Below are 11,774 nucleotides of genomic sequence, written 5' to 3'. Positions count from 1 at the left end.
GCTGGATGGTGCTAAGGCCCACAGGGAGGTCCTGTTCCCTTCATCAGGGAGGAAGAGGCCTCCCAGTTAGACCAAGGCTGTGTGGCTACAGGTGGCTGGGGAAGTCAACTGCTTGGAGCTCACACGGTGCTCCTGGATGCAGTGCAGAAAAAGGTTCCATGACCTTCATCGCACTGGAAAAGTAAGTACTGTATGAAGTTTCCATCACCCTCAATCTGATCCCCATTGCCTTTCCTCACCAACACTCAGCTTTAGCAATCTCTTCCTCCACATCCCACTTGACACTCACATCCATGCACCAGCAGATTGTGGAGACAGGGACAGCAGTGGAGAGTCCTCATCAGAGGGCGCAGGACTCTGCCAGCTCGTCTCAGCTGCATGTCGACCCTCTGCCTCTGGGTCCATCCGTAAGATCAGAGGTGATGGAACTCCAGGCACAGATGCAGGAGTCTCTGGCAGGTTTTGCCTCTAGGGTCGCTGCGAGTGTGGAGCGAATGGAGGAGTCCATAGCGAACATGAGCAGAGCCTTTGTGGAGTCATTGGCGCATGAAAGCATCAACATGGAAAGGATGGCTACCTACGTGGAAATGATTGCTGCCTCTGTGGTAAGGCTGGCTATGGTAGAGGAGAGGAGGGCTACGGCCATGGAGGAGGTTAGTCGCCAGGGTATGGAAAACATGGTGAGTGTTCAGAATAGAATGACATCTCTTGAGGAGCGATTGGCATCTATTGAACAGAGAAACCAGACCTTCATGGAAGTCCTTCTGAGTAGGAATGCCATTGCAGATACGGGTCCCCATGGCCCCCCTGATGTGCAGCAAGGTGCTCTCAAGCCACTTGCAGGCACTGAGGGGACCTGACCCATGAAAGGGAGGTTGGTGGCAGACCTTAAGGAAGTGGGGGCTCCTCTCCAAGCGCTCACACTTCCATGCCACTGCAGAGCCATCGGTCAGAGCCCCGCCGGAGTCCATACCCAACTGAGATAGACATCTCAACTCCTGCACAGCCGCAGGAGCAGCAGGCTGCTGACGAGCCCTCACAGGCTCGCCACCTCAGAGGGCGCCTGGGAAAGGTGTTGAGACAGGAGCAGCAGGAAAGTGAGCAAGGGGCCAGCACATCTGCTGAAGCCACAGGGGAACCACTACATAGGAGCACATGTAGGAGGAAAATAAAGCACAAATAGTCACAAGGGTAGTCACTTGGGTGAAATGTTGTGTATTCTGTAAAAATGCCATCAGTTGTTTGTTTTACATAAAAATTCTGATGGCAACTTCTGCAGTTGTGGCGTGTGTCATTTCGTGAATGGGGCTGGAGGTCCTTTAATGCCAAGAAGGGAAGGGAAAAAAGGCCTCCCATGCTTCTGGTAGATGCCTCAGTTGAGGAAGCGCTGAGTGAGGCTGGCGAGAGGGGTTTCGCAGGAGGTCACACTGGAGAAGTGTGTGAGGCTCCGACCTCCCACAGGTGTGGTTAAGCCTGGTAAAAGTTGCCCCAGGCCTGAAACAACAAAGTCCTGCCACCTGCAAATGATGACTGATCAAATCTCCTCTTTAATGGTTGACCTGCAGCTGATAGTCAGCAAGCCAATAGTGTTCACGCCAGGTTTCACAGGCGTCATCCCCACCAGGCGTGTTTTACGTGGGAAAAGGGTTAAACAGGCAAGGGCCTGTTAAAATGGCATTATAAAGGCCAATGAGTGCTGTTTAAGGGCCCTAAAGACCAGTCCCGCCTGTTGGAGGTGGGACTGATTCGAGACCATCAGACACGCCTGGGTTAAAATGGCTAGGTGTCGGGAACCAGGCGGGGGGGCCCCGACCCCGACCCCCAGGTTTTGCGATTTTAACCCCCCACACACCTCAAAGTCCGCCTGACGGCTGAGTTAAAATCAAGCCCCTCACGTCAATCACTTGTTTTAATCACTTCTTCCCATTCAATTGTCCACTTACGGAGGAATATGCATCTTTAGCACATCCCTCCCAATCTTACGAGACCGTCCTTTTGCTTATCTCTTGTTTGGACATCTTGCCCTTTCTCCTAGACAGTGTGTTTATCTTACTCAACCCCATATCAGTCCTTGTTATGCCCACTCGAAGGCCTGTTTTGTGTTATGACCTTGCAACCATCTCAGCACTTTATCCGACTCCCTATCTGGCGTGATTGGAATGTTTCTGTATCAGCAGCTTATCCTGGCTGCTCAGCTCGAATGAGCTTATTTGTTTTATAAAGCCATTATTTCTTATAATTCACAATTTCTTCCAATTCACGATTTCAGCAGATGACTGAGTGCTGTACAGCCACAAGTACCAGGAGAACGGGCAAGCATTTAAATAACATAATCGGACACTGGTAGAAAACCTGACTGGAAAATTGGATGGGGTGCTAAAAGAGCATATTGGATCTCTGCCCATTTTTTTTGCTACTTTCCCCTTGTTAGATCGGGTCACAATTGAGCGGAAAATCTACCCAAAGATATACACGCCCAATAGGGTCGCAAATTCTAATTCCCTTACAGACGTTGCGTGTCAGATGTGCGCTGTTGGTGAAAAGCACAGTCCCCAAGGATTGGGATCGTTGCATTGTCATTTCAGAGTGTGCTCAGAAAGCCTGTTGAGGCCTTCCTGTCTAGAGGGTGCTGTGGGGAGAGTTTGAACTGTCTGCACAGCTCCGCTGCTCTTGTTTCGAGCTGTCACTAACATTGCTCCCGTCCAAAGTCTGTGGAACGTTCCGTTGTTTTACCGTCTGCTGAAAGTAAGTAATGATAAGAGTTATAAAAACCAAAAAAGGAAAATTAGAACTGGTACTTGTAACATTGCCGGAGCAGAGCGTGAATTCTGAGTTGAGCCTAGGGTTCGCTAACACTTTCTACCATTATAATTCTAGCTGGACATTCTTTGTGTTGCAGGTCAGATTGACCAATGTTTAAAGAGGCAGTGCTGCCAAGCTCTTGTGTGACACGGTAACATATTAACTTTGGTTGGAGCTATTCCTGGGGGTTTGGTCACATGACATTCACGGCAGGCTGCTTTAAAGGCTCGACATCTGCGCTGAGGGCGTCAATGAAGGTTATAATGTTAAATGACTGACCTGGGTGTGATAGTGCTGAAATTGAAACGCAAGGACGGCAATACTTATTGATAACCTGAGAATCTAACCATGCAAATTTTAAAATTATGAAGGGGTTCGACAGGGAAGACGTACAGAAGATGTTTCCACTTGTGGGGGGGGAGTCTAAAACTAGGGGCCATAAATATCAGATAGTCGCTAATAGATCTAATAAGGAATTCAGGAGAAACTTCTTTACTCCAGAAAGTGCTTCGAATGTGTGGAACTCGCTACCACGGGGAGTAGTTGAGGTGAATGGCATAGCTGCATTTAAAGGGAAGCTAGATAAGTGCACGAGGGAGAAAGGAATAGAAGGATATGTTGATAGGGTGAGATGAAGTAGGGTGGGAGGAGGCTCGTGTGGAGCATAAACACCGGTATAGACCAGTTGGGCCGAATGGCCTGTTTCTGTGCTATAAAATTATAAGTGCCACGAATCTATATATCGTCGCCGGACTCCTCTTTGGGACTGGGGACCGTGTCCTTCTCGTCACTTGGCTCCACCACCAAGTACGGGTTGTCCTGCTCTTGCAGGCACAGAGAACCTCCCTCGGGGCTGGTCCCCCTCCACTGGCGTAACTTCACAGGAAGCCAAACTGGCCTGCTGCAGGCCACGGAATCCCACCCCACCCCATCCCACCCCCTTCCAAGGTGCAGATGGCAAAGTGGTTCTGTAGGTGGTCAGGGACAGGAGTGAGGCACCGTTTGACACTGACAGGCGGGGGGCGGTCCCGTCCCAAGGAGAGAACCAGTAATACAAGTGGAAGTGGTTGCCGAAGGAGGTAAGTGCCAGTTCTGGTGTTTGCGGCAGGACCACACAAGGCTGCAAAAACGTTTAGCGGCCGGGCAAAGTGAGAGAAACCGGCCAAACCTTCCCAGAATGCACTGTAGTCCACATCTCCACCACCTTCCCCTCCCCCCTCACATTCTGTTGAAGTGCACACCAGGAGGTAGCACATTGCGCTTTACACCAGAACCTTCAGTTAAAAGTGTCCCTTCCCTCATATCCTTACATGCAATCACCTGATTAAAACTTTACAAGGAATATAAGGATATATTTTCCATTCCCAGTGATGCAAGTGCACGAGGGGAATGATGCCAGTCACCTGAATTGCACTGGTGACCCACGGCCTGGTGTTTTTCCGACTGGGCAGTGTCTGGGTGCAGTAGGCTTGTGCTGCTCCAGTGCACCAGCCTTCTTAGAACCTGGAAATTTTATGCGTTCAGAGTGTGGGCTTCCCTGTGCCATAGTTTATTTAGCACCTCCTTTCTATTTATTTTCATCCTATCCAACATCTCTACTTCCCCCTCTCACCCCCACACCTCCTACTGCAACGTTAACTACATCCTCTTTTGTGAAGGCAGGTGCAAAGTGATTCAGTACCTCAGCCATGTCCTTTGCCTGCACAAGCAGATTTCCCTTTTAGTCCCTAATTGCAGGTTTTTAACTCTTATTCTGTCACACAGGTGGAGCGCAATGAAATACAGGAGCACACGGGGTGGATTGGCCGGCGTGAGCTTTGAGCAGGTCCTCTTCTCTGGCTATGCCCCAGATAGTGGCCTCTTCATGCCTGAAGAAATTCCGAGCCTTGACTTGGCCACACTACAGACATGGAGCGCTTACAGTTACCCAAAGCTGGTAGAGGAGATTTGCTCACTGTTCATTTCCAAAGAAGACTTGCCAAGCGAAGATTTAAGTGGTAAGCTTTTCTTTGTCTTATTTTTCCAATTTTCTCCCCTCCTCCCCTGCAGTCACTGACTCGAGCTAGGGCACGGTTTTGTCGCTGCTAGGGACTCTGAAGCATCTTGCCCATGTGCCCATTCTTCGTGTGTCAGACTGGAGTGAGGTGGTAGAATCATGGAATAGTACAGCACAGAAGGTGGTCATTCGGCCCATCGAGTCTGCGCTGGCTCTTTCGAGAAGCAATCCAGTGAGTCCCACTCCCCCGCTCTTTCCCCATATCCCTGCAATTTTTTCTCCTTCAAGTATTTAAGTGATACAGGGGGGATGTAAGGAAAAACTTTTTTGCACAGCGAGTGGTGAAGACCTGGAATTCGCTGCCGACGAACGTGGTGGAAGCGGAGACACTCAATGTTTGCAAGGGGAGACTGGATAGGTACTTAAGGGAAATGAACTCGCAGGGCTATGGAGATAGAGCAGGGGAATGGGACTGACTGGATTGCTCTACAGAGAGCCGACACAGACTCGCTGGGCCAAATGGCCTCCTTCTGTGCCATTATGACTCTATGGGCTGGATTTTACCAGCCCTGAGGAAGCGGGTCTGGAGGTGGGACTGCTAGGAAAATCCCCAAAAATGGGAGCAGGTCCCAAACCCGCTCCCAACCCACCTCCAACCAACCTTCCCGGGAGTCGGGTCTCCGACTTGCGCAGGGTCCAGACTCCTAGAGGCGGGAAGAGAATTACAGCCACTTAACTGCCTGCTAACAGACAGTTAACAGGCAGTTAAGAGGTATTTTCCCATTTTGAGCCTTCTGATGCGGGCTTCCCAATGTCGGGGAACCCCGCCAGGGTAAGTGAGGCGTGATGTGGGTGTACCTGAATTTTTGTGCATATATGACAGCTGCAGAAGTGGTTTAAAGGATTCAATGGGACACTGGTGAGTATCAGAGGTAAGGAAAAGTTATGAAAGTAATTTTTATCGGCCCAGAAATTCAGGTCGGGGGCTTCCCGAGGGTGCAAGCCCCCGACCTGCATTTACCTACCGCGCCGGCCGTTGAGCTGTGGGCCCGCGTGGGATTCTGATCCTGGGCCTCCTCCAACTGCCGGCGCACAGTGCTTGTGTATCCCAGGGGCGCAGTTAGTTCAATGCATCCCCTGAGACCACGTGGGCCATGGAGAGCCAATGGTAGCAGGGAATGCTTCATTCATAAGTTTGACAGACCTGTCAAACCTATAAATACTATAAGCCCCAAAACATCACTAAATCTTCAAATAAATTTAAAATAAATATCACATTTTTAAAATAAACTATAAATTACATGAAATAACTATTTTAAACAATAATTAAAATTTTTGAAAAAATTAATTACAGTTTCTAACGGGGCTAAAAATAAACTTACCTTTCTTTAAAGTATTTAAAAATAATAAACCTGTGGAAAAAATGTTTTAATTTTAATTAATTCACCACTTACCTTGTAAAAAGCAGGCCTTGCGACTGCTTTTTACATGTCTAACTTCTGGAGACTTACCCTCCCGGGAAAACCTGCAAAAAAATCATAAGTTCGATGTGCACGGGCTGCCTCTCCTGCGTACGCATTCGACTTCTGAACCCCTTCTTTCAGGGGAACGGAAGTGCCGATTTCCCGCACATGCGCAGTGCATGCACGAAACCGGCACTTCCATTGGGCTTACGGGTGAGTACCCCATGCGTACTCATCCGTGGAGATCTGAATTTCTGGGCCATTGTGTTTAGATGTTTCTGCAGGTGACAAGCTGTGAAGCGTTTGTGTAGCCTCATCTCATCGGGAGAAGTGACAGATGGCTTCTGCAATCTCAGCTGCAGCTGCCATCTGTTTTATCCTAAGGAGAGAGTAATTGGAGAGCCTGGGTGAAAGGGCTCACCTTTGGACAGTGATTGTCAGTGTTTGACAGCACCTCAATGCTGTCAAACACTGCCAAATCATCTGTCAAACAAGTGTGATGCATATACCTTTAAGAAAACCCGCAGATGAAGCACCATCAACTGACATCATCTGACACTGGCTTTCCCTTAATTGGCCGGCAAGCCCGCAGGGCGGGCTTAACAAGGCCAATCAGGGGAAAATAGCATCAGCTTGTCAGACGTCACTGGGGGCAGGACTGGAACCCGAAAACCATCAGTCCCGCCTCGAACTTGGCCTTCCAGTTAAGATTCCGCCCTATGTCTCTATGATGTGCGGGTTAGGTTGATTGGCTATGATAAATTGACCCTTAGTGTTAGGGGGATTAAATACGTGGGGTTACGGGGATAGGGTGGGATATGTGTTGGTATAGGGGTTACGGGGATCGGGTGGGATATGTGTCGGTGCAGGCTCGATGGGCCGAAATGGCCTCTATCTGCACTGTGGGGTTTCTGTGATTCTGTGACTCTATTTATCCAATTCACTTTTGAAGGCTACCATTGAATCTGCCTCCTCCACCACCCTATCAGGCAGTGCATTCCAAATCCTAACCACTTGTTGCATAAAAAAAGTTTTTCCTCATGTCACCTCTGGCTCTTTTGCCAATCACCTTAAATCTGTGCCCTCTGGTTACCGACCCTTCCGCCATTGTAAACAGTTTCTCTTTGTTTACTCTATCTAAACCCTTCATGATTTTAAACACCTCTATCAAATCTCTTTCTTAGCCTTCTCTGCTGTAAGGAGAACAATCCCAAGCTTCTCTAGTCTATTCAAGTAACTTTAATCACTCATCCCTGGAACCATTCTAGTAAATCTCTCTGCACCCTCTCCAAAGCCTTCACATCCTTCCTGAAGTGCGGTGCCCTGAATTGGACACAATAATCCAGCTGTGGCCAAACTAGTGTTTTATATAGGTTTAGCATAACTTCCTGGCGTTTGTACTCTAGATAGACTGATTCATCTATGGAAAGGGAAATGCTTCTTGTGTCTGTCGACATTACCACTAGAACACAGGTGTCCAGGCTTTTGTCTTCGTTGGCTGTTCCATAAAGCCTCAGAAAGAACTTGCATTGATATAGAGCCTTTCACATCCTCATGATGTCCCAAAGTGCTTTACAGCCATTGAATGATTTTGAAGTGTATTCACTGATGCAATGTAGGCAAATTTAACAGCCAATTTATGCACAGCAATGCCACACAAACAGAAATTGGATAGTTGACCAGTTAGTCTGTTTTGGTGATATCGTTTGAAGGTCAAATGTTGACGAGGACATTAGAAGAGCTCCCCTGATCTTCTTTGAATATCGCCATGGGATCTTTTACATTCCACCTGAACAGTTTTCATTCCTCTTTCAAAAGGCAGCGTCTCAGTCAATGCTGTACTCCCTCAGCACTGCACTGAAGTGCCAGCCTAGATTACGTGCTCAAGTCCCTGGAATGGGGCTTGAACCAACAACCTTCTGACACAGTGGCAGGAATGCTACCTTTGACCCAAGCTTACACAGGGGCCAAATATAAGATGACCGTGCACCATCAATAGGTGACCTCCCAAAATTTATCCTGTACATTTTAAATCCATGCTCCCATTATTTGCATTTATCTGAAGTTGCTGATAACAGATGTTGGTGTTGTGATGTAGAATTTATCCACCACAAGGCAACAGCACGTTCCAGATCTGCGGGACTGCATAGTTTAAATGGGACAAACTGGTGAGTAAGAAATATATAAGTGCAAATAGGACTGAGTTCCATAGTTACATAGAATTTAGAGCACAGACACAGGCCATTCAACCCAACTAGTCCATGCCGGCGTTTATGCTCCACATGAACCTCGTCACCCATTGTCATCTAACCCTACCAGCATAACCTACTATTCCTTTCTTAAAATCTGCTTATCTGGCTTCTACTTCAATACATCAAGCAGTTTTATAAACAGTGAAATTAATTGCCTGGAATTTGCAGTCAGCGGCAAAGCGAGGGCAGCACGGTGGCATAGTGGTTAGCACTGTTGCCTCACAGCGCCAGGGACCCGGGTTCAAATCCGGCCTTGGGTGACTGTCTGTGTGGAGTTTGCACATTCTCCCCGTGTTTGCGTGAGTTTCCTCCGGGTGCTCCGGTTTCTTCCCACAGTCCAAAGATGTGCGGGTTAGGTTGATTGGCCATGATAAAAATTGGCCCTTAGTGTTAGGGGGGATTAAATACGTGGGGTTACGGGGTTACGGGGATAGGGCTTGGGTGGGATGGCTGTCGGTGTAGACCGGGTGCTAGGGTTTGGATGATCAGCCATGATCTCGTTGAATGGCGGAGCAGGCTCGAAGGGCCGAATGGCCTACTCCTGCTCCTATCTTCTATGTTTCTATGATCATCGCTGACCTCTAAGAAAGCTGCCCGCAAAGATCTTGCCATCTCTGCAGCGAAAACTTGAGCTTTCTCGACCTTAATTTGATTGTAGCGCTGTGTATAGGGGATCTCCAGTGTACAGCAGCAGTGATGTCATCCAGCTGTCTAAGCAGCCAGTCACATTGAAGAATTCTCACAGACAGCAAACCAGGAAATAAAAAGCACTGATTATCATTAATTATTTTTTAATTTTACTGAGAGCAAAATAAAGATTGGGACATACACATGGGTTAAGGTAGAAGCTGAAGTATCATAAACAAACTTTTTTTTATTATTTTAAAAATCTAGTAATTTTTATCATAATGAAAAAATTGACATTTTACAAATATAAAATTAGTTTTTCAAGGCCAGAACGGGTTTCTGCATAAGCTGCGCATGCTCTAAATCCTGAAGTGATGGTCAGTTTTAGAGGGTTAATGATGGCGAAAGCTGACAGTTTCGTCATCATTGGCGGAGCAGGCTCGAGGGGCAAATGGCCTACTCCTGCTCCTATTTCTTATTACCACAGCAAAATTTGGGCCAATGTGATCCCAGTTCTCTAGGATTTCAAGGCTGCATTTCCAGGGCTTGGGGCCTGATAATGCCCACAGACCCTAGTTGGAACACCCCTGCTTTACGATTCAATTCAAGCCTCATTGGTACGGCAGTGTGAAACTGCTCTGCGAGGATCAGTGTACATCTGAAGTCCTTTAGCCTTGTTATAAACTGGACTAGCACCAGACTTGTGGCCGGTGAGCAGTTTGTACACCCCCTGCACTCGAACATTGCCTCAGTCCCTAGCAATAGGCAGCTTCACTGCTCCCCAATTACAGGGTGAATGTTTTTTGTAACTTTCAGACCTGGTCAACAAGGCGTTCAGGAGATTTCGCCACAAGGACGTCGTGGAATTAGCCACCCTGAAAAACGGGCTGAACGTTCTGGAGCTGTGGCATGGCGTGACCTATGCCTTTAAGGACCTCGCAATGTCATGCGTTGGACAGCTGCTCCAGTATTTCCTGAGAAAGAAAAAGAAGCAGGTCACTATTCTAGTAGGTAAGTGGAATACGGAGAGATTTTCCTACCTGACAACCTTAGAGGTTGGTTTATTTTGCATGACTATTCTCAAGTCGCTTTATAAATCACTGGTTAGGCCTCAGCCAAGGCATTGTAGCCAATGCTGGGCACCACATTTTAGGAAGGATGTCAAGGCCTTGGAGAGGGTGCAGAGGAGATTGATCAGAATGGTACCAGGGATGCGGGACTTCAGTTATGTGGAGCGACTTAGAGCAGAGAAGGTTAAGGGATGATTTAATAGAAGTGTTGAAAATGATGAGAGGTTTTGATAGAGTTGATAGAAAGTGTTTCCACTGGCAGGAGGGTCGGCAATCCGAGGACAATTCAGATCTTTATGTACTTAAAATGAGAGAATGATGAATAACTTAAAGCACAAGCTCATGTCTCGCTGCACTTTCAGTATAGTAACTAATGTTTACGTGTCAGGGTGGTTTTTCGGTAGTAAGCTTTTTTTGGGCTGGTTTCTCAGCCTTTTGCTCATTATTTTGGTTCATGCAGATGTGAAATATTAATATTCCAAACCCACAGCACCACCCAGTCCCCCTTTGTTTGACATTTTTAAGCCTATGCCTAGGAGGAATAGATTGAGTATAGGAAACATTGACACTGACCAACCCCTCCCAGCTTTACAATTATAACTATGTCATCAAAGTTTTATGCCCAGATAAGCCCGCTATCTTCTTTTCCTCCACACCCACTTGTAGGGATGCTCACAGATGTGATTGGAAAAGTGCCATGTTGGGGCTTTCATCAGTGTAGAAATTACTATTACCAATATTTGCAGATGTGTTCTGGCTAATATTTATCCCTCAATCAACATCACTAAAAGAAATTGTATGGTTTCTGTTTGTGGGATCTTGCTGTGTGCAAATTGGCTGCCGCATTTCCTACATTACAACAGCGACTACACTTCAAAAGCACATTGGCTGTAAAGCGCTTTGGAACATCCTGAGGTCGTGTAAGGTGCTATATTTAAGGGTACGGTAGCATAGTGGTTATGCTACTGGACTAGTAATCCAGAGGCCTGGACTAATGATCCAGAGACATGATTCAAATCTCCAACTCGGCAGCTGGGGAATTTAAATTCAGTTAATTAAATAAATCTGAAATAAAAAGCTAGTATCAGTAATGCTGACCATGAAACTGCCAGATTGTTGTAGAAAACAATCTGGTTCACTAATGACCTTTAGGGAAGGAAATCTGCTGTCCTTACCTGGTCTGGCCTATATGTGACTCCAGACCCACAGCAATGTGGTTGACTCTTAACTGCCCTCTGAAATGGCCTAGAAAGTCACCCGGTTCAAGAAGGCAGCTCGCCACCACCTTCTCAAGAGCAATTAGAGATGGGTGATAAATGTTGGCCTTGCCAACGACGCCCACATCCCATATTTTTAAAAAAAAATGCAAGTCTTTCTTTCAGATGAACGCTTACCACTTACCTCTGCATTTGCTTAATGGAGATGTTAACCCATTTAAACAGCAGCTGTGTTGAAATAATGGCCAAAGTAATGTCACACAAACATGTTAAAGATTCAGTTGGTAATAACACCAATAAAGACTTCCAGGCTCTAGTGTCAACCTATTTTTGTACGGTTGCTCCAT

The 11,774-nt window shown here is 47.0% G+C and overlaps 1 protein-coding gene across 3 annotated transcripts in view; it reads left to right on the top strand.

The window, feature by feature from the left end:
- Positions 1-2,578: 2,578 nt before the first annotated feature.
- Positions 2,579-11,774, top strand: part of thnsl2 (threonine synthase-like 2) — a 33,643-nt gene continuing 24,447 nt past the window's right edge. The window contains exons 1-3 of one of the 3 annotated variants that reach the window (XM_085975547.1): positions 2,579-2,745; positions 4,567-4,799; positions 9,957-10,151. In XM_085975547.1, the coding sequence (XP_085831673.1) occupies positions 4,577-4,799; positions 9,957-10,151 (418 nt within the window). In that variant the 5' untranslated portion in view covers positions 2,579-2,745; positions 4,567-4,576. Of the gene's footprint in view, positions 2,746-2,965; positions 3,060-4,566; positions 4,800-9,956; positions 10,152-11,774 lie in introns of those variants that run through there. The other 2 variants (XM_085975545.1, XM_085975546.1) reach the window with 2 other exon arrangements.

Source organism: Somniosus microcephalus, chromosome 2 (genome assembly GCF_052327205.1).
Source record: "Somniosus microcephalus isolate GS21.2 chromosome 2, FLI_Smic_1.0, whole genome shotgun sequence".
NCBI lineage: Eukaryota > Metazoa > Chordata > Chondrichthyes > Squaliformes > Somniosidae > Somniosus > Somniosus microcephalus.
This window is presented reverse-complemented; position numbering and strand designations above follow the sequence as displayed.